This window comes from Vombatus ursinus, unplaced genomic scaffold (assembly GCF_900497805.2).
Source record: "Vombatus ursinus unplaced genomic scaffold, bare-nosed wombat genome assembly UNPS02014773.1, whole genome shotgun sequence".
Taxonomy (NCBI): Eukaryota; Metazoa; Chordata; class Mammalia; order Diprotodontia; family Vombatidae; genus Vombatus; species Vombatus ursinus.
The window spans coordinates 16,723,329-16,746,816 of record NW_020954551.1 but is presented as its reverse complement, the minus strand read 5'-3'; the positions used below and the strand labels follow the sequence as shown (position 1 = coordinate 16,746,816).

General features: G+C 38.8%; 1 protein-coding gene across 2 annotated transcripts in view; it reads left to right on the top strand.

The window, feature by feature from the left end:
* MDFIC2 (MyoD family inhibitor domain containing 2) overlaps window positions 1–19,157 on the top strand; it is a 158,748-nt gene extending 139,591 nt beyond the window's left edge. For both annotated transcript variants that reach the window (XM_027863752.1, XM_027863751.1), the window contains 2 exons: window positions 6,784–7,005; window positions 18,898–19,157. In XM_027863752.1, the coding sequence (XP_027719553.1) occupies window positions 6,784–7,005; window positions 18,898–19,157 (482 nt within the window). The remainder of the gene's footprint in view (window positions 1–6,783; window positions 7,006–18,897) is intronic.
* The last annotated feature ends 4,331 nt before the right edge of the window (window positions 19,158–23,488 follow it).

Below are 23,488 nucleotides of genomic sequence, written 5' to 3'. Positions count from 1 at the left end.
TATCTGTAGTCAGAGGACCAGATCACAGAAGCTTCTTACTAGGTTGGCTGCATGGGGGTGAATTTTTCAGCACCAAAACCCTACAAGACAAGGTTCTTAACCTGGGTCCCACTGATCCCAAAGGACTCTATGGATCAGTTTCAAGAGGTCCATGAACTTAGAAGGGAAAATATTTTAATAACTGTACTTCAACATATTCAGTTTCCTTTGTAACCCTTTGTACATTATTTCATGTATGCATTTAAAGACATTATTCAGAGAAGGCCTTCCAAGACTGCGAAAGGGGTCTTTCACACACGTACACAAAGGTTAAGAACTTCGCTTTCAGACCATTTACTGAGTTCCCAAGGGGCTACTATTTGTTGAGGACCCAGTACAGATGCTTGAAGTATTGGAATATGGATTACATGAATGCGAAAAATAAAAAGGAATATGTGTAATAAGAAAAATGAAAGCCATTTTCAAAACTTACCTTCCTTAATAACTTAAGGATACATCAATTACAAATGCCTGTCATATTGATTCATTTTTTTTTTTTGCACAAGGGCAGTCAATAAATGTTAATTGAATTAAATTCATAACATTTGCTCAAAGGTAATAAAAAATTAATTAACTGTCTGTCTTTTCTCTTACTTAAGTTTATGATCATCAATTCCTGCCTTGACCTTTAACCTCAACATGAATTTCCTGTTTCATGGACACTGTGAAGAAGATAGGTTCCATCTCGTTGAGTCTTTTGTCTTCTTCTAAGAAATCTCGTTGTTCTAATTTTAAACCCCCGAGCTCTTCTAATTTTGGCTTATTTTTACTGTTTTGGAAAAAAATATATATTTTCTCCAAGTCAATGTCAAGAACTATGTATAACATTCCAAATATAGTTTCACAAGTTTCTTATTTAATTCCAAGATACTTGCCTGCACACAAGATTTGATACCTCTTTTTATGTGTTTCTTCTTTTAGCTGCCGCTACTGTATAATACTTTGAGTACAATGTCAAAGAACTAGGCAAAAGAAGAAATCTGGGAAATTTATTGCTAGCTTCCCATCACTCGAAGATGGGAAATGTCACTTACATACACCCCAAGACTGTGACTCATTTCAGATGTCAGAACTCTGGGTTGAACAGGCTGGGCTCTGAAATGCGTATGTCAGATGCTGTGCTGAAGAGGAAGAGATAGCTCTCCTTGGGGAATTGGAAAAAAAAATAACAATATAAACAGGGATATAAAAATTTTAAAATAGCTTTACAAATGGCAGCTTGGATGTTCCATAAAACCATGTCAGTATGGGACCAGTTTGCTCCAAGTGGTTGCTTGAATGCAGTATATAATCTCCATTCAAAATGATATACTTTATAAAGGTCTCAAAGTTAAAAAGAGAAGCATGTGATGTGTTGCTTTATACAGTATTCTCGGCATGTTCTTACACTTTAGTAACCCCTATCCAACTTTTTTTGTTTCTGAATTACTTTGTGCAAAAGCAATTTAAATTACATGCAGCCTGACTACTTGTGATAATTTCAACTGATTGTTAATTAATTCTGTAAGTAAATAGCTCCTGCAATCTCTCTATTCATCAAGGTTTTACTTACTATCTATCAACCTTCTCTGGGCTGCTCTTTCTTTTACATACAGTAGGAAGCAGCGTGTTCTAACACGCTGGATCCCAGCCTGAGGAAGTAGGTAGCCTAGACTTGGAAGGCTCTCACCAGCTACTCCCAGGATTGCAGCCTTGTGCAACTAGGCTGTCTATAATCATTTAGGTCTGCTCTATCACTTAAGATTTGGGACAGTGGAAAGAGCACTGTGGGCCCTATAGTTAGAGGATCTTAGCTCAAATTCCTTCTCTGGTGCTTACTCAAGGTGTCCCCTTGGATATGACACTTCCTCTTCATGGGCCTTAGTTTTCTTATCTGTAGAAGGAAGGCATTGAACTAGGTGGCACCCAAGATCCATGATTCCCATCTCTGCCCATCAATCAATGAGCACTTATGAAGTATTTGCTATGTACCAGGCACTTTGCTAGGCACTGGGAATACCAAAGCAAACACAAAGAGAGTACTTGCCCTCAACGAGCTTACAGTAAGGAGAGAAGACGACATATAAAAGGAATTTTAAAGGAGGAAGGGAGCACTCGAAGATACACCATGTATGATAAAGAAATTCCGGAGTACTCTCTGGTGAGACATGAAGACTTCCACTGTGTCAGTTCCAGGGCTGGAGTAAGCTTCTAGGATGAAGAGGTTTCTGAGGCATGGTAGAAGTCCAGAATGCAGCCTGGAGAGGAATAAAGACCTGTGAGCATGGATAACTAAGGATCATGAAAGGTTAATCTATGAGATAATATCACCCCAGAGCTGTGTTCTGATGGATGTTAGTGATTCTTAAGGGTAGCTAGGTGGTGCAGTGGATGGAAATCCAGGCTTGGAGTTAGGAAGACTCATCTTCATGAATTTAAATCCAACCTCAGTTGGATTTACTGGCTGTGTGACCTGGGGCAAGTCACTTAACCCTCTTTACCTCAGTTTCCTCATTTGTAAAGTGAGCTGGAGAAGGAATGGCAAATTACTGCACCATCTTTGCCAAAAAAAAAAAAATCCAAATGGGGTCACACAGGGTCAGATACAACTGAAATCACTCAACAACAAAAAGTAATTCTTAGAACTGAGGAGGAGACAGTCAGCATTTATTAAAGACTTACTGGACTGGGTGCTTGTGCTACAAGCAAAAACAAAAACACAGCCCCTGTCTTCACAAAGCTCGAATTTCAGTGGAGGTAGATATCATATAAATAACTGTGTACCTATAAATACATGCCCAGGAGATGAAGGTTAATCTCAGAAGGATGGGGGCATGGAGGGAACCAACCAGGAAAAATCTCCTGTAGAAGAAGGGTCTTTAAGGAAGTCAAGGAATCCAAGAGGTGAAGGGAGAGCATCTTAGGCATGGGGACAAGCCGGTGCAAATATACAGGAGACACATGTTGTTTGCAAAGGAGAGCAAGTCTACCTGCATCTTAGATTGTTTAAAGGGGAGAGAGGAGACTGCGGATTACTTCCAGACATGGAAGAACATCCTGTAAGGAGGAAGAGGCAACAGGTCATTTTGAAGTTAAACTGCAACAAACATGTGGAAGGCAATAGTATGAAAGGACTGAAGAGTAATGGGACCAAGATGATGGAAGGTCATGGGCTCAAAAGTTTAGAGTTAGAAAGGATCTTAAGGTCATCAAGTCCAACTGCCCTGTTATACCGCTGTGCAAACTGAGGCCATGAGAGGCTGATTGGCCCAAACTCACCCAGGCAGTAAGTAGCAGAACTAGCATTTGAATGCAGGTCCTTGGAATGCCACGCTAAGGATCAGCTATTCAATTAAAAATAGTATTGAGTTCCTATCTTATATAAGGCATTAATCTGGGCCCTGCGGGCATAGATGGGAAGGAGTGGGAGGGATTAAAGCTAGCAAGGGGTAAGCTAGTGAGAAGATTCACTGTAATCTAATGAATACAATGCTTAACCTTAAATCAAGTCCTGGACTCAAAACCCACCATTGACATTAATTAGCTGTGTGACTACATGCAAGTCATTGAGCCTCAGTTTCCTTGTTTGTAAAATAGAGTTAATAATCCTTTTAGTACCTACTCCAAAGGGCTATTGGGAGTTGATATATGCAGAAGCATTATATTGTTGTCATTCATTCATGTTGAACTCTTCACGACCCCATAGACCCACACCAATACGAGCCATGAATTTTTTTTTTTGGACCAAGATACTGAATTGTTCTGCCATTTCTTTCTCCAGTACATTAAGACAAACCAAGTTTAAGTGACTGGCCCAGGGTTACACAGCTAGTAAGTGTCTAAAGCTGGATTCAAACTCAGGTCTTCCTAACTCCATGCCTGGACTTCTATCCACTGAGCTGCCCTAGCATTATGTATGTGTCCATTATTATTATTTAGGCTCTACATGAAATACCTGTAACTACCTTCAAAGAGCTTACAATTTAAGAGTTGGGGAAAAGTAGGCATTAAGACCATGGCAGCCAAGAAGTGGTATGATTTACCTATCTGCTGTGTGCCTTGATTTCTGAATTATCAGAGCTATAAGCAGAAATGTGGGTGCTACTCCGCTTGGTGCCTACTCCATAAGGTTGAACAGAGATGAGCATTTTCGCGTCCAATTGGCCAACCCTACTGTTTACCAAATATCACTTTCATTGCTCTGTTCTACTGGAGATGTTTCTTTGAGCTCTTCTGACATACAGATTTCCTGTTTCCCTAGTACACCCAACCAGAGCTAACTCCTTTTAGAGATCAAACCATAGCGAAGGAATTTGAAGCCAGTAGTGAAACAGAGAGGGTACAACAAGCGAGTTGGGAATGGAGACACTTTGTAACATCTGAAACAACAATGACAAAAATAAACCCCAGAATCACCTGAGACAAGCGTGTGCCCCATGCCATTAACTCTACTGCTCCTCTGATGTCTCCGCCAGCACCTGCCTTATAATCACTCATTGAAAGTCACTGATGCAACAGCCAGCAAGCTGTTGCCTTTCCCTCTTCTGCTGGCCAAAGCTAAATGGCTGTGATGAAGAAATGGATATCAAGCCGACTTTCCCATCTGCACTGAATTTAAATGCAACTTACAGAAGGACTAGGATAGAGATCTGATGAAAAAAATCATCTTTTTATCCTAGGGTCATGGGACTGCTCTATCTAATTCAGTTCCATGTGTAGTCCAAGAGATACCATTGCTTGTCCAAGTAAGTAGGTACCATGTTGGGTACAATAGTCTACTTAACCTGGGGGTTCATGAACTTTTTTTAATATTTTGATAAATCTACTTTAATGTAAGTTGTTTCCTTTGTAACCTTATTTTTTTGTCTCATGCACTTGAAAATATTATTTTGAGAAGGGCCCATAGGCTTCGCCAGACTCCAAGGAGACCCCAAGGGATGCAGGACACAAATTCAGTTTAAGAATCCCTGACTTAGGCATTGGGAACTCGATAACAAAAACAGGATTGTTCTTGTCCTCAAAAAAACTTGTTTCTCCTTTCATTCTTTGGTTCAGTGTGACAATGATCTCTAGACATCATCGAATGCAAGAGCTAGAAGGGCTTTTTGAAATCACTTGATAGGACCCTCTCACTTTACATATATGAGGAAACTGAGGCCCACAGAGGAGAAATGTTTTGAAGTCTTTCCAGGACTCTTTCAACTTGCTTTTCTAATTTTTAAGTAACTAACCAGCCCCTGATGCCTGATGTCTCCAACCAACACATAGCCTGAATGTCAGAATATGTGGGTTAGAAAAGAGTTGATATGTTTTACCAATAGGCATGAAAGAGCTGAATAAAAGAGAGGGTTCTAACCTTTTGGGGAGGATCCTGGAACCTTTTGTCACTCTGGTGAAACCTATGGACCCTTCTCAGAATAACATTTTAAATGCATAAAATTAAACTTCATAGAATTACAAAGGAAAACCACCATACCGAAATAGAGTGATAATTGTTAAAAGTTCAATTCATCAAACACTTACTGAACACTCATCATGTGTTAGGTGTCCTGCTAGATATTCAAAGATGATAATGAAATAGCCCTTGCTCTCACTGAGCTTACAGTCTACTAGGAGGATTAATTGGACTGTAATTAGATTCTATTAAATCTACAATGAGACTTTATTTAAACAATAGTTCTGGGCTCTGTACACATTGCTTAATTCCTCTTCCTTACCCCTAATAAAAATGGGCAGCTAGATGACACAATGGATAAAGAGCTGGCCTAGGAGTCAGGAAGACACTAACTGTGTAACATTGGACAAGTCACTTAACCCTGTTTGCCTCAGTTTCCTCATTTGTAAAGTGAGAGGGTCCTATCAAGTGATTTCAAAAGGCCCTTCTAGCTCTTGCATTCGATGATGTCTAGAGATTCTAGACATCATCAACTAGATGATGTCTAGTTTCTCTGCCAAGAAAATCTCAAATGGCATCACAAAGTGTTGGGCATGACTGAACAATGACAACACCCCTAATAAGACAGGATAGGGATAGGGATGGGACCTTGGATTCATTGCTTTAGGGAACTCCCTGATGAGAAGACTCCAACTAATTCAGGTCAACGCACCTTTTCTGCGAGTTAAATAGTCTTAGAGAGTTTCCTAGAGTGTTGACAAGTTAAGGGACAAGCCCAGGGTCAAACAACCCATATGTATCGCAGACAAGACTTGAGTCCAAGTCTTCCTGGTTTAGAAGGCCAGCTCTTTATGTATTCTATAATACCATGTCTTTACAATAAAATAGCAATGGGTAAATAATTATTCCTTGCCATGATGAAATTTTGCAGATTTTTGAATTGTACACATTCTATTTCACCTCTGAGCCTGCATTCTCATTTCCAATTTTCTTAAAAATTATTCTGATGAATTACTTCATTCATTCAATTCAACCGTGATTACCTTGGTCCAGGCACTGTGCTCCATTCTAGGAATACAGAGACAAAAACAAAGAGGTTCCTGCTCTCAGGAAAGTTATATTTTGTCGGGAAGAGATAGGGTTTTTTTATAGATAAGTAAATATATACAAATTAATATATAATAAGTAATATATACAAAATATTAGGGATTAAAGTTTTACTCTTAAAAGTCTAGAATGGGTATTCATTTTTGGCCTGAAAAATCTATGATTTTTTTTAAAAAATTCTTCATCTTTAAGAATACTGGGTTAGAGTTGCGATATAAACAACTTCAGGTTTGTTTTGTGTGTGTATGTGTGTTTTTATTCAGATACTCAACTCACAAATGAAAAGCACTCAGATGAGAAATCGGTTAAGGGCACCGTTATAAATTCAGTATCCGAATTCAATATTGCCGACGCACCATCCAAGGAAGCCCCCAATGAGAAAAAACTGTCAGCATCCAGCACATCACTATCTTCTCCTGAAGAGTGCCAAACCAAATTCTCATACCTCCAAAACGATACATCATTTCATCAGAGAGACAATGATGGTATGTTTCTTAAAATTCAACAGATCTCTAAATAAAACCGTCTTTTTCCCCTCCCTCCCCCCCCAACCCTGTAAAGAGCATCACATATGCTTAGTGTTGGAGAAATCTTTATGAATATTAAAAGAGAGGGTTCAGAATCTAGACAACAGTGAATGACACATGTCAAGGTCACTTGGCAATCACACAGTACTCAGCAGATCATTTGCTCTCAAAGCTGGGAATCCATAGGAAAAAAAAAATGTTTTTTAAGTGACTAGGGTGTAATCAGTCTTATTTGCTGGGCTCTGAAGTGCAAGCTTCTATCTGCCACTGCACTCCCCTCAAAGGCTGTGGGATTCTTTTTCCTTTGCCATTGTGTAAAGAAATTGGGAGAAGGGTGAGAGGCTCCAAAAAACACAAATAAAGCTTGTAGGAAATGCAAAGAATCATATACCAGCTGCCTATGGAGGACAAAATGTCTGCAGGAAATATTGATTCTTGGGCATGCTAATTGGTGTGAACATGAGTTATGTAAGACCTGGGTATATCATTAAATAGATATGCAAGTTACAAAGCATCCTCACCAAAGCCATTTGGTTGGGTAGAGACTCCACACCTAGGTGGGGGAAAATGTTCCTTTGTTTAACCTCCTTGGCAGCTTTTCAAGGGGCAGAAGCTGGGCACACATTGTTTGTCTTGCAGGCTCCTGCTTTCACACCTAAAGAGAGCAAGCTACTTACTGAAATATTGCAGTGAGCCCTGGGAGGAGCACCTAAGGCTGGGGCCAGCTCTCAGCATGGGCTGCATTTTCTGGTCCATGTTTATGGATATGTTTAAAGTGCTGAAATTTTTTTAAAGCAATGTTTTTTTCCTAAAAGTGAACAGAGGTATCTACCTTCAGTTGTATGTTTACAACAGAGAACAAGAGTACTCTTCCTTTTTCTCTTTATATCCCCAAAGCTTGGCATATTGGATAGGGGGCCTACCTTGGAACTAGAAAGACCTGGGTTTAAGTCTTGCTTCTGATACATTATGGCTGTATGATTCTGGGCAAGGCACTAAAATTGCCAACCTGCGTTGGTAGAGTGTGACCTCACCAAGATGTTCTCACTTCCAGGGAACTCACTCATCCAGTCCTCCTAACCTTAATATTTTACTCATAGTAAGCACTTAATACTCATTCATGGGGTGGAGCCAAAATTTCAGAGAAGAGCCAGGGACTCCCTTGAGTTCTCCCCAAAACACTTTCAAAGACCTTTAAATAATGCTCTAAAACAAATTCTGGAGTGGCAGAACTCACAAAAGGATGGGGCAAAACAATTTTCTAGCCTAAGATAACTTAGAAGTTCAGCAAGATAAGTTTGTCACACTGAGATGAGAGTGGAGCATGGTCCAGTGCAGGCCACACCAGCAAAGACCAGGCCCCAGAAAACCAGGAGCAGGCCTTGGGAGTGACTGAATCTGCAGAGGCAGCAGCTGCTTCCAGAGCTTTCAATCCATAAATGGTAAGGGGGTCAAACAACTGGTCAGAAGGTGATTACAGGAGTCTCTTTTCTGCCACTGGGGGCAGGACTCTGTTGCTTTGCCCATATTGGGATCCAGGTTGCAGTCCTGGGTTTCAGTCCCAGGGCAAGGAGGAGCATACCAGAGCTTGTGGCCACAGTGGATTGGAAAATCTTGCCACAGTGTCTAGGGCAGAAAATAGTGCTTGTGGTTACTCACAGACAAGAGCATAGGCCAGGAGAGTAGTAAATACAACTCTCCTTCGATCATACCACCTTGGAAAAACTGAAAACTTACAGATCCCTAGAAGTATCTCTGAAAAGAAGCGCACAAAACCTCTGAAGCTGTGTGCCTTCCACACCAGAAGCAGAGCCTCACTTTAGCAAAAAATTAAAAGTCAAGGAATAGTCTAGAAAATGAGCAAACAATAGAAAAAAATTCTGACTCTAGAAAGATACTATGGTGACAAGGAAGATCAAAACACACACTCAGAAGAAGACAGCAAAGTCAAAACTCCTACTTACAAAGCCTCAAAGAAAGATATGAATTGGTCTCAGGCCATGGCAGAGCTCAAAAAGGAATTTAAAAATCAAGTAAGAGGTAGAGGAAAAATGGGAAGATAAATGAGGTTGATGCAAGAAAATCATGAAAAAAAGAGTCAACACCTTGGTAAAGTAGGCACACACACATAAAAAAAAAATACTGTAGAAAAAAATCCTTAAAAAATAGAATAGGTCAAATGGTAAAAGAGTTACAAAAATCCAGTGAGGAGAAGAATGCCTTGAAAAGCAGAATTGGCCAAATGGAAACAAAGGCTCAAAAATTCACTGAAGAAAATAATTACTTAAAAATTAGAATTGAGCAAATGGAAGCTAATGACTATATGAGACATCAAGAAACAATCAGGCAAAATCAAAAGAATGAAAATTTAAAATAATGTAAAATATCTTATTGGAAAAACAACTGACCTGGAAAATAGATCCAGGAGAGATCATTTAAAAATGATTAGACTTCTTGAAAGCTTAGACATCATCTTTCAAGAAATTATCAGGCAAAACTGTCCTGATATTCTAGAGCCAGAGGGAAAAACAGAAATTGAAAGAATCTGCTGATCACCTCCTAAAAGTGATCCCAAAATGAAAACTCCCAGGAATATTACAGACAAATTCCAGAGCTCCCAGGTCAAGGAGAAAATATTGCAAGCAGCTAGAAAGAAACAATTCAACTATCATGGAGCCACAGTCAGAAAAACACAAGATTTAGCAGCTTCTACACTGAAAAGATTGGAGGGCTTGGAATATGATATTCCAGAGGGCAAAGGAGCTAGGATTACAACCAAGAACCACTTACCCATCCTTCAGGGGGAAATGTGGATATTCAATGAAATAGAAGGCTTTCAAGCATTCCTGATGAAAAGACCATTGCTGAATAGAAAGTTTGACTTCCAATACAAGACTCAAAAGAAGCATAGAAAGGTAAACAGGAAAGGGAAATCATAAGGGACTTGATAAGGTTAAACTATTTACATACCTACACACACACACACACACACATACACACACACACACACATATATATATATATATAGACAGAGAGCACAGGTGTGACATATATACACTGGGAGAAGGGGAAGGGGAGAGGTGGAAGGAGATAAATTAGCTCACATAAAAGAGGCAAGAAAGAGCTTTTACAGTGGAAAAGAAGAGGGTGGGGAAGTGGTGAGGAATGCGGGAGCCTTACTCTTATTGGAATAGGCTTAAAGAGGGAAAAACATACACACTCAATTGGGTATAAAAATCTATCTTACACTACAGGAAAGTAGGAAAAAGTGATAAGAGAATAGGATTGGGGAGGCAGTAGTCAGAAACAAAACACTTTTGAGGAGGGATGAGGTAAAAGGAGAAACAGAATAGAATAAACAGTGGAAATAGGATGAAGGTAAATACATTTAGCAATCATAACAGTGAAAAGCAAATTTTGAAGTAAGTTTCTCTGATAAAGGCGTCAAATCTCAAATAAATACAGAAATGAGTTAAATTTATGAAAATAAAAGTCATTCCCCAATTGAGAAATGATCAAAAAGTATGAATAGTCAGCTTTCAGATGAAATAATCAAAACTGTGTATAGCCATAAGAGAAAATGCTCTAAATTGGTACTGATTAAAGAAATGTAAATTAAAACAATACTGAGGTACTACCTCACATCTATTAGACTGGCTAATAGGACAGAAAAGGAGAATGACAAATGTTGGATGGGATGTGGGAAAATTGAGACACTAATGCACTGTTGGTGGAGTTGTGAGTTCATTCAACCATTATGTAAAGCAATTTGGAACTATGCCCAAATATTTATAGCAGCTCTTTTCTGGTGGCAAAGAATTGGAAATTGAGGGGATGCTCATTAATTGGGGAAAGACTGAATAATTTGTGGTATATGATTGTGATGGAATACTATTGTGATATAAGAAATGAGGAGCTAGATGCTCACAGAGAAACTTGGAAAGACTTGCATGTACTGATACAAAGTGAAATGAATAGAATCAGGAGAACATTGCACACAGAAACAGCCATGTTGTAAGATGATGAAATGTGGATGACTTCGCTATTCTCATCAATACAATGATCCAAGACAACTCTGAAGGATTTATGATGAAAAATGCTATCTATCACCAGAGAAGGAACTGATGGAGTCTGAATGTAGATCAAAGCACAAGTTTTTTTTTTACTTAATTTTTCTTGGGTTTTTATTTTGGTCTATGTTTTCTTTTAGAACATGATTGATATGGAAATTTGTTTTGCATGACTACACATGTACAACCTATATCGAATTACCTGCCTTCTTAATGAGGGGGGTGGGAAGGAAGAGAATTTGGAATTCAATTTTTTTTTTTTTGGCTAGGCAATGGGGTTAAGTGACTTGCCCCGGGGGGGTCACACAGCTAGTAAGTGTCAAGTGTCTTAGGATGGATTTGAACTCAGGTCCTCCTGACTCCAGGGCCAATGCTCTATCCACTGCACCACCTAGCTGATTCAGGAATTCAATTTTAAAAACAAATGTTGAAAATTGTTTTTATGTGTAATTAGGGAAAAATAAAATACTAAATTTAAAAAAAATATTCATTCACCTTGTGCAGTATTTCTTCCTTGGAAATGATGGCAGACCAGCTCAGGATTCACACAGTTATAAGCGAGTAGGGGGGAAAAACCTCTCTGACCTTCCATTTTGCAATTAACTGCTCTTGGACACATCACTTCATCTCCCTGGGCCTCAGTTTCTATGTGCCAGGCATTATCTAAGCTGCTGGGGAATATGAAGTTAAAAATGAACCAGTCCCTCCCTCAAAAAACTTACATTCTATTGGAAAGATACAGCATGCCTACAAGAACATAAATAAAAAGAATATGCAAAGAACTTTCAAGAGATAATAATTGGAGAAATTAGGAAAGGCTACATATAGGCAGTGGTACCAGAACTAATTTTTGGAGAAAATGAAGCTTGGCAGCCTCCTCCCTTCTAACTCAGTGAAATGATTGCCTGTGCGATTAATAGGCCTTTAACAGATGTCATCACATGACTGGGACACAAGTCCCAGAATCAAAAGTTCCCTGTGAGGATTTCAATAATAAAGCATTTTACTGGATTGTCCCCAGGCTACTTGGAACTTGTCATGTGGGATCAGGCTAACAGTCCTTGAATTAAGAACTCCCAATGTGCAGATCAACACAATAAGCCATAATGCTCCCAAGGAACTATTCTGATCTATTGTATCGATGATCCCAGAATAATGAGAATGGCTTCTAGCTGGTGAGGAGCACCGAAGTCCTTGCATTCCCAATGAAGGGCCATAGTAATTACTCCATTAAAATGGTAACTGGTACACAGCAGCTTCGTGCAACATAAATAACAGGCTTCTCATTGTTAAAAATAGCCAAGGAAATTAATAAGGCTAATTGAATGAGGTTGCTTTTGTTAAGATCTGGACTGAAGCCAACCCGACCCAGGAAATGCAAGTTTATGACTGACCTGTCAGCTAATTGTCCATCCTTTACTCACCCCATTGTGACAAGACTTCAAGGAAAGAGTTTTTTGTGCTATGCACCGGGATAAAATCCTCAGGGTAAGGCACCAAAGAAGGAACAGCAAAGCATTCTCAACATCCTAAATCCCCAAAAAACAGCAATCAAGAAATTTAAGAGTTTCAGAGTCACTTCATTAATGGAGGATTTGGTGGCTTCAATTAATTTAATAATATGAGCATTGAGAAATGGGGAGGGGGGTCATTGTTCTTGCTGAGATAAATATAGTCAAGTCTTTCAAGAATAGCAGGGGGAAACAGGAGGAGAACGGGGAAGCTGACATCCACTTTTATGCAGTTTGTGGTTAATTTATTTTCAAATGTATAAATGCGTGCATCGGAATGGATGCTTAATTGCTAATATCTATTATTTATATACATTGCCCCACTTAAAACAGGATGAAAAAGCCTCACCCATGCAGATTTTGTAAAATGTGCTGCATCTATTAGCATAGTTCATGGTGTGTGCCCTGATGGGAATTTAACAGTCTCTCCACTGAACATCAGAGTCTATGTGCTACAATACCACTTTGTTGTTAAAGTGTTGTGTTTTTTGTGTGGTCTTCTCCAGAATAATGAAGAAAGTCTAGAGAACTATCTCTCCGTATTCTGGGTCCTACATTATCTATCTCTCTTTTGATTGTTAGGGCATCACTGGGGTTAATGAATGGAAGGATATACTTGTTATTAGAAAACAGAGTGTGTGTGTGTGTGTGTGTGTGTATGTGTGTGTGTGTGTATTTAAAGCCTGAGAAGATGCCTAATGGATGTATAATTTTGAATTTGATACATGCTATCTAGGTGGAGGGGAAAATCATAAATATAAGGTACCTAAAAAGAATAGTCTTAATTACACCATGGCCTACTGGATAAAATGATTACATTTTCTACCCTGTAAATTTCATACAATTAAATGCAGCCGTGTCACCTTATAAAATGTTTCAATTTTATAATTATTTCAGTTCATTTACTCAGAAAAAAATAAAAGCACAAATTTACTCAGGATCACCCAAATCCAGTCATTCTAATTCTAAAGAACTGACTTAAAAGTTAGTTGTGCTTGTCTGAACTTAAATAGCTCTTGACATATTTAAATATGTATTACAATTGAAAACATTGGGGATGATACACTGGTTACAGAAAGACACTCAATCACGCTTTATTTATTCATATTATATGCTAAAGAACTTTAAAAAAAAAAGAAGCGCTTACTGATGTGTAGGTGGTGAGATAAGGATTTTATTCTTTTGGACTAGAAACTATAGGTTCCCAGGTTGAACAAGAATATCATAAAGCTATCCAGTAAAATTCATCAGTTGTCTTAGGTATTTTCACACAATAATGCACTGACACATTATGGCACATGACAGAGAAAATAGGGTTCTGCACCCTCCCTCAATATCCTTCCACCCATCAGGGCTTCCTGAAGTCATGATTTTCCCCACCTTGGATACCATACTCAATGGTGTCAACATATTGCAAGAGGGTACTAAGGCAAATAATGGGTGATATTAAGAACATAGGTTGTTGCCTCCCAAAAAATCCTCTTCCTGTTACCGACTGGATGTGGTATTAATACTGAGTCGCAGAAACAGGGAAAGGCAGGAAACACTGGGCTGTAGTCAGCATATTGGTTGTCTAAATTCATTGTTCTAGCTCACCTAAATTTTGTCATAGCTAAGCATTCAAATAAAGAAGATGTTCCTGGTAACTGAGCCATCCTTCAGTGTATGGTGAGCTTTTAGTCATGCTGGGCCCTAACCACCTTAAAATTTATTACATGCCCCCAGTGAGAATTGGCCAAAAAAGGGGGTCAGGAATTAAACCCAAAAAAGAATGAAGAGAAAGACATGGAATGAGGTGGGAGATGGGAGACACCAGTGAGAATATCAACAGGATTCATTCACAAGTGTCCTGAGGACCCCAGCCCTTTTCAGGTTCAGTTCCTGAGCTGAAATCCATGTTATGATTTCTTCTGTCTTTACCTTTTTACTCCCAGTAAATTTTTCATGCAACTATAACTGCATATCATCCTATGCCTGGAAGAAAGAGGAGTTCATAGATTTCCTTTCCATTGATCTTAAATTGTTTGCCTTAAAAAGGAGAAGGGCATGTAATAGTATGTTTGGACTCACTTGCTTCATGTGAAATGCTTTCATGAAAAGAGTGTTCGATGTAGAAATAGAAGACCTGAGTAGAAATCTGTTCTTTGCTACCTGTTACTTCCCGTATTGACATGATCATAGCACCTAGCATTTCTGGAACTCAGTTTCTTCCTCTGTAAAATGAGGGGCTTGGACTGAAAGATCTCTAATGTTCATTGTAAGTATAAATCCAATTAAAAACCTGCATATACATTGTGTTTTAGGGAAGCCAAATGTTTATGATTCTTTAAGAAAAAGATGAAGAAAGAAACATACGTTAGAAAATAGCAAGGCTTCAGTTGTTCAAGGTCATACTAGATCTAAGGTCTGTGGCCTCTTTGGATTGAACCCAGGAAGAAACAGAAACATGTCCTTGACCAATGTGGGGGAAGTGGCAGGGGTGGTGGGAGGGGACTCTAGCCATGTGTTTGTTCTTTATTGAACATTAAAGTCCCATGAAGAAGTGTGGCAAGAGGAAAGAAAATATCCTTGCTCTCAGGAAGTAAAACTCCATTTCTTTTTCCAGAAAGTTGCAAAATTTCCTCTGAACTGCTTATTTTACTTTTGTGCAAACAAAAACAGGCTATATGCAAAACCGTTTTCCTCTGCTTGTATAGAATTCCTTAATACTTCTTTTGAGAAAGCAAAGGCTGGAACATATTTTCAAGCTAGGGGAGAAATCTGTTTTCAATTCATTAATGCCGCCATGTTTACCCTGGGCGAGAGTAGCCACTTTTTATGACCAAATTAAAAAAAAAAAAGACTTAGAAACTGAGAAAACAAGTTCTATTCTCAAGTGCAAAATGGAGCCATTGGGGGACCTAATGATAATTCTGCCAAGGGATACAGGGATACAAAAAAATAACATTTCAAATAAGGTTTACCATGTGTCCTGGAAGCCAAGACCTGAGAAGACAGCCAACTCCAGACAGTTTGGCAAAAGCAATCTCATCATCAACACTGAAAGTCACGGAGTCCCCAGAGCCTGGGTTCCAATCCTGGTTGGGTCACATCCTACCTTTGTCGCTCTGGGCAAAACACTTCATTTCTCTCTGCCCCAGCTTCTTCCCCAGGCAAATGAGCACCTAGACCTCTTCCAAGTTCCCTTCCAGGTTCCCTTCCATCTTTTTTCTTATGTTTTTAAACATGTATTAATAATAGCTTATAATAATAGGTAGCATTTGTATAACACTTTCAGGCATATGTGTATATGCATGTATGTGTGCATGTGTGTATATACATGTATGTACACACATGTATTTATGATCATTTATAATAGATAGCATTTGCATAACACTTTCAGGCATGTGTATATATACATATATGCATGTATGTGTATATGTGTGTGTGTTTATGCATGTATGCCTGAAAGTGTTATACAAATGCTACCTATTTTTAAAATATATTATTGTTATAATTTTGTTGTTATACAACATTCTAAGAATAATATATTGTTATAATATATATTTATATGTATGTGTATATAAATATATGCATATATATCATATGTATGCATGTGTGTATATGCTCTTCACAACAACCCTGGGAAATTAGTGCTTCTATTATTCCCGTATTACAAATGATGAAATTCAGATGGAGACAGATTAAGTGACTTATCCATCCAAAGTCACAAAGGCAGGAAGTTAACATACATGGATTAAACATTAAGTGTTTTACAATTATTATCTCATTTGATCTCAGCAACTCCATTTTTATCCCCATTTTACAATTGAAGAAACTGAGGCAGACTTGCCAGGGTCACATAGCTAGTAAGTGTCTGAGATAGTATTTGAATTCAGGTCTTCCTAACTCCCAGCACTCCATCCACTGGGCCCCCAGTTGCTGTCTAAGGTTAAGTGACTTGACTAGGGTCACATATTTAATATGTGCCTAAGGATTTTAATTCAGTTCTTCCTAACTTCAGGCCCAATGTTCTACCCACTGCACCAATTAGCTAGTAGTGAGTGTCTGAGGCCATGAACTCATCAGGTCTTTCTGACTCCAAATGTCCAGTGTGCTGTCCACTCTATCACCTCTTAAGGAAAGGGAAAGCCCAAATGATATTCAAATCTTAACATCTTTAAATAGGTATTGCAATTGATAATATTAGGGATAATGCACTGGTCACAGAAAGACACAATTACACTTTACTTATTCTTAGTATACATTAAAGAATTATTTTTAAAGAAAAGAACTGCTCTCCCCACCCTCAGCACTGAGAGGAATTATGCCACCCCCTCAACTCTACATATCCATGTGTTTGCCCATGCATGCTTTCAGTCATGGGTTTATAGTGGGTCCCATTTAAATGGTACTAAGGCAGACTTGTATCTGCCCTCCCAGACAATGGTTCCATTTCTCCCAAGAGCAGGGCAGAGAGTTCATTGCCAATCTTTTCCCTGCTAGGTGCTGCCGCTGCAGCAGTCTCCTAGTCACTGATGCATTAAGGTTGTTTTTTTTTTGTTGTTGTTTTTCTCGTGTATCTAACAGCCAACACTCCCTTCTTCTGAAATGCATAGACCTGCTGGAATGTATGCAGCCTGCTAGCATGCTTCTATATGTTTGTGGATGGTTTTCTGGTTATTTATGGGAGATTGGCGAACAGTCCATATGCCAGGAGCTGGCACCGAGTGAATCAAAACCAACCAAAACTGGCAAAAGGCAAGTGCCGTTCACTGAGACGGGCAGCGTTAGGGGCGCACGGCTGCCTCTACTATAAATATTGAGTAATTGCCCCGGCACCTGCAGCCTTCTGTGACAATTATACTCGTCAGGAGGATTCAGAGGGGAGTTCTTACTGCCATCTCATTAAAAGGAAAAAAAAAAATACGTCCCAATATTCACAGCTCGCAGTGAAGCTTTACAGAACGCTTTACAGGGACGGGGCTGGGGTGGGGGGCACGGGAAGGCTTTTCTTTGGAAAAAAAAAAAGATATTTCTTCTATTTGGGAAGAGTTTCCATATTTTTCTTCCTCTTAAAACATTTAACAAGCCTATGAACCACAAAGAAAAAATAGCTTTAAAAAGTTGTTGGAGGCAAGTGAGTTGAGGGTACAAGGGAATTCGGAGGGGAGCCTAAGCCTCAATGGGGCAAACTTGTCTGTCTCATGATCAGGTTACTGTTTGCTGAGTCCTACAACTGCTGGTTATGAACATCTTATTGAATAAAACTCCTTATGAAAATTAAAACTTTAAACAGATGATCTCCATCGGGGGAGAGGGAAGAAGGAGTTTGGGTTGTTTTCTCCGTGTCGTGTTGGACCACCTCTTTCAACCAGCGATGATCTTCAGACGATGCATTTCAGTTAATTAGTTACCCTGCCTTGATTCTTATTCACTCACTCATTTCTCACTTACCCAAAACCAGCAAGATTTTATGAATTTAATTTTTTTTCCTACCTGAAAAATGAAAAGTTATTTTAGCAACAGGATTGCCAAATTTTCTAGCATATTCCTCAATGAAAAATAAAATATAGTCAGCGGGAAGTTCTTGCAGCTGTTTGGCTGGAATTCCCAATTACCAGAAATGCCCTTAGAGATCCTTTTTGGATTTTTACAGGCCCACATAATGAATTCTTAAGCCAATTTTCTTAAAGTGAACTTTTCTTTAAATATATTAGTATGTGTCTTACCTAAGCACCTCTATGGTGAGTATCTGTGCTAAAGGAAGGGCATGAGAAGTGGAGCTAATAAAATAAAATACCTTACACCTATGGAGTGAGTGCTTCACAATGTACCAACTGCTTCCCCAAGAACAACCCCCAGAGACAGTAAAAGTGTTAGTATTCTGAGTGTATACTTAAGAAACCAGGCTGAGAAGATGCTAAATAGCATGGGAAAAAAAAAGATGAGGTGACTTTGTGTGTGTATAGTGTGTGTATGTGTCTGTGTGTGTGTGTGTGTGTGTGTGTGTGTGTGTTGGGGGAAAAGGGAACATGTAGAAAAAGGGTCAGTAGTGAACACATAAACTAAATAATTAGAGTCTGTGGTTACATTTCTAAAAATTGAAAGAAAAATGCATTTGTGTCTGAAATATGGGTCATTCATTCAGAGGTGGATGTACTATTTTTCAGTTACATTTTTTTTGTCAATTTCTATTTGACATCAGTCATTATGCCTTTCTTAGAACTACATCTCTTCCCATGTTTCTTATAATCTTTTTTTTTCTTTTCCCTTTCTTTTTTGGACAGATGAATGTGCCTCACTTATCCTCACCTGTCTGTTTTGCCAGTTTTTGGATTGTCTTCTAATGCTGCCTGATACTTGTGAAACTGTGTGCATAAATACGTGCTGCCCATCACATCGATACCATCATGCCTCTGATGAGAATCACCCCAGAAATGACTGCAATTGCAATTGTGACGTTGACTGTAGCCTGTTTGAATCTTGCCATGAGACAAGCGAATGCTTAGAGCTGGCCATGGAGATTTCAGAAATCTGTTACCGCTAACATAAGAAAGCATCAGGTCCCCTTAAAAAAGAAAAAAAGAAAAAAAAACTCTTTGATTTCCTAGAAATTTCCCATATGACCAGAATGTGAGGTCTATTTGTTGTAAACATCTTGGACTCTATATATCACATTATCTTGCATCCATTTGGGAAGAATTGCATTCTGCACGAAAGGTCCTTGTTCACAATTTCACAACTGCACTACACTGACAAATAAAATCTTTAATCATAGGTGAAACACAAATCCAAAACAACCGCCACAAAATGTTTTCACTGCATTCCTGCCTCCCAGCTGGCATGCTAATCCCCTCTTTCTGTGACTACATTCACCAGCTTGCACCGTGGATTCAGCCGTATTCCCAAATACAGGGCGACCTGGGGCACTCTTTTAGGACCAACATCCACACGTTAGATCCTCTTCTTAATAGACTCATCCATAAACATCAGGCTTTGTTGGTTACTACTAATAATGGATGATAGAACATCATTCTAGAATTAAAAATTTATTTATACAATCCTTATATGTTCAGTTTAAGTAGAAAAGGGAATTAAACGATTAGGAAGCATGTTGCTGTAATTACAGCCGATGTCTCTGAAACATCTCTGGTGGATTTGGAGTCTGATGTGCTCCGGCGGAGAGCTGTAATTCTAGACCATATTAATCTGTGTCTATGATTATGCCATAACAGGTTATGTCTATTTTTAATTTGTTACAGGAAGGTTCTCCTTAGTTCTAATGAGCATTAATGGGAACTGTGTGCATGTTTCAGGAGGAGAATGACCTCGGTTAATCAATTGCTTCTTTTCCTGATTTCTGTTCATAGGGTAAACAGGAGATTGCAAAAGAATCGCAGTTTTCCTAACTTGAATCTCTACAGGCACTAAAAAGACATAAAAATATAGCTATCCATTCAGCATGGAGCTCTTAATGCAGCATGTCACTCAGACACTGTGGATGTTTGTTTGTTTTTTTTTTCCTTCTGATAAAGTTTGTAGTTATTAGCATTAATAAAAATTTTGACCGCCACAACATACTCGTATAATAACAAAGGACACCATATGAAATAGAAAATGATTTCTTAGCTCAAAGCAGAGAAAAGAAATCACACAATCTCCTTTGAAAATCTTTCTTGGTTATAGCTATTCTGGAATGTACCTTAATTTCAGAAGACTCTGTTCTGTTGTCTTTAGGCAAACAATGCTCACAAATTTGTTCTTGTGATTTTCCACCTGCCTTGACATTACTGCCACTCTTCTTATCAGGAACTTCCTTCAGGATCCAATCTCCAGAAAATCTACTCCCACCCCTCATTCTCCATGTCCTTCCTCTCCCTCCGGGTGGAATTTTGGCTCTCTGCCCTGGGCTTGGGCTGTTCTGATTAGTGGGTTAGTCAATGAAAATTCACTTTCACCCACTATATCTAGTTAGTCCTAGATCATGCCGAACCATCCAGCCATCCACTAGGATGCCAGGGCCTATACAGCATGGGTGCCTTGACATCTGCCCTGCCGACCCCTTTCTTCCATTCCCCTCCCCAGCTCTTTCACTTCTTGATCTGGTTCTGAGAATAACAATCAAATATCCATGGCTACTGGACAGGGTGCAGCAATCTATGGCTCCATTCACAGTCCCTGTGCTTTGCCTGAAACAAAACTCCTCTCCCTAGGAAACCATTCTTTTACATGTCAACCCCTCTTATTAGAATGTAAGCTTATTGAGAGCAGGGATTGTCTTTTTTTCATATTTGCATCCCCACCATTTAGCACAGTGTCTGGCTTATAGAAGGCACTGAATAAAAGATTATTGACCAATTTTAAGAGAACACAACTAATTAATACACTATATTTCCCAATTGTCAACATTTTTACACAAACATCTTGAAACTATTAATTATTGATCCCATCTTTCATTTTTTCAAAAAGATTTTGAAAAGCCTATTAACAAAAAACTAATACTAGCATTAAAAAGCTAAGGAACAGTTCAGTTACATCGGATCATCTTTACCCACTTGGAGTCAATTTCCCAAATACTTGAGTAGAGCTTTTCGTACTCATTTCAGCTTGGGTTCATAGGATGATAGATTCAAAAACTAGAAAGGACCTCAAAGATCTAATTCCCTCATTTTAAAGATGAGGAAACAGTTCTAGAAAAAGGAAGTGACCTCCCCAAGGTAACACAGGTTGTGAGTGGTAGAGCTCAGACCAGATCCTACTTCCTCCTTCTCTAACTATATTCACTTCTCTTTCCCTGAACAACAAGTGAGGTAGCTATCCTCTAATCAGTCAGTCAGTACCAAATCGGTCAGTACCAAGGTTCAAGTCAGACCTACCATGATATTTGGGCTCAAGGTCACTGTTTCCACTTAAGGACATTTGGACTCTATCCCAATTTATACATAGGATATGTGAAGGATGGGGATGATCATAGAATCATTGATTTAGACCTTAAAAGAGCCATTTAATCGAATTCCTTCATTTGATAGCTGGGAAAAGTGAGGCCAGGAAAGCTTCAAAGATTAATGTGCAGTAAGTCTGGAAAGTATGGTAGGCTGGACCCAGTATTCCCTACACTTTGTTATACCTGGCCCCACCACCATCACCAAAGATAATGACTTAAATAAAATACTGGGAGATTAAAGAATTGAAAAATGTTTGGTTCCCCCCTTTTTTTGAATTGCAGCTAGATTCTTGTGCAAGCAGTAAGATGTCCCTCACTTTCCATACTAAGTTCACCCACTGCACATTTTTAGAATTAACTGTGCTGCATGAGAACAAGCCAGTTTTACATGATGTGAAAATATTCTCTTCTTTATAACCCATAATAACACAGCATCCATTTTGCAAACAGGAATGGCTCTTTCATCTTAATAATAAGATCACAGATCAATAGTAGAAAGGAACCCCAGAACCCATCTAGTGCAAACATTTCAATACTTCAATAATCAATAGTCAATAAATATTTATTAAGCACCTACTATGTGTCAAGAACTGTGCTAAGCACTGGAGATGCAAATACAAAAATGAAAGCATCCCTGCCTTTAAGGAGCTGAAAATCTAACGGGGAAAGACAATAAACAAAATGGCGCAAGGAGGACAGAATATGAGAGTATGGGGGACAAGTCAAAAAAATCCATAATGAGTGCAGGCAGAGAATCCAAAGGAGTCCAAAATTACTTTATAGATAAGGAAGCTGAGACTCAGGAAGGAGAAGTGTCTTGCCCAAGTCATATACGCAGTAATCATCAGAGGAGGGTTTGACCCAAGTCCTCTGACTCCAAAGTCAGTGTTGTTGTTGCTGTTGTTTTTTTTTCCCTCTATATCATATGACTCTTTCCACTGTACCAAGAGACATTCCTGGTAAACCCCAGGCAGGTAGGAAAATACAACTAAAAAGCTTAGAAGCACATAAAGGGAGGGGAAAAGATATGGATGTGGTGACTGAATGAGATGAAAATGGCAGAATCTGGGAGCAACACTGGGGTGTTTTTTGCAGCAATGGAATATCCTGCTTCTGAATGTAAAGAATGTGACAGTCATAAAGGAAGAGCTTCCCAGGGACACACAGGCATGTGCATGCACACACACACACACACACACACACACACACACACACACACATACACATATCCCAAAAGTAATTTGAGAACATGCAACCCTTTTAGAGAATCGGGAACTGCGATGTTCCCACAGCAATATAACTTCACAGTCCCAATCTCATGGATTTGCTCCACGGATTTTATAAAAACCACCGTGTCTCTACAAGGCGACAAAATATGAAAAGGATTGGCAAAATGCAGTTACATTTAACTCGTTATTGAAATTTCCCCACTGCCAAAGATGACAGGCCTACAAAACTAATTATCATCTCTGGACAATCAAAGCTAATTGAATGAAATTGTCTTTGGTATTTTCCAAGGGACTAAGAAAACACAGACAAGGGAGCTAGGCAAATAGAAAACATCATGTGGGGCATATTAGAAATTGTTTTAAAGTATAAATGCATGGATGGAAAATGTTGAAATGGGAGTTTCATAAATAATCCTCCACTATAAATTGGAACAAAATAAAACAATGTTAATGAGTTAGTGTAACTTAAGGAACATCACAGATGCACTGGTCAAATGTCAAGTTCTCTCTCTAGGATATATAAAATTTTAAAAATTGGTAAAGCGTCAAGGAATATGTTTACCTACTTTGGGAAATGTTGTCAAACTGTTCATTTAATTGGCTTATTCAGCTTATTTATGGGGCTTGGTGAATTAAAGAGTCTCAGTCCTCAGAAGTAGGAACTCAAAGATCAAATACAGTTATGAGCTCTATAACTGTGAGTGA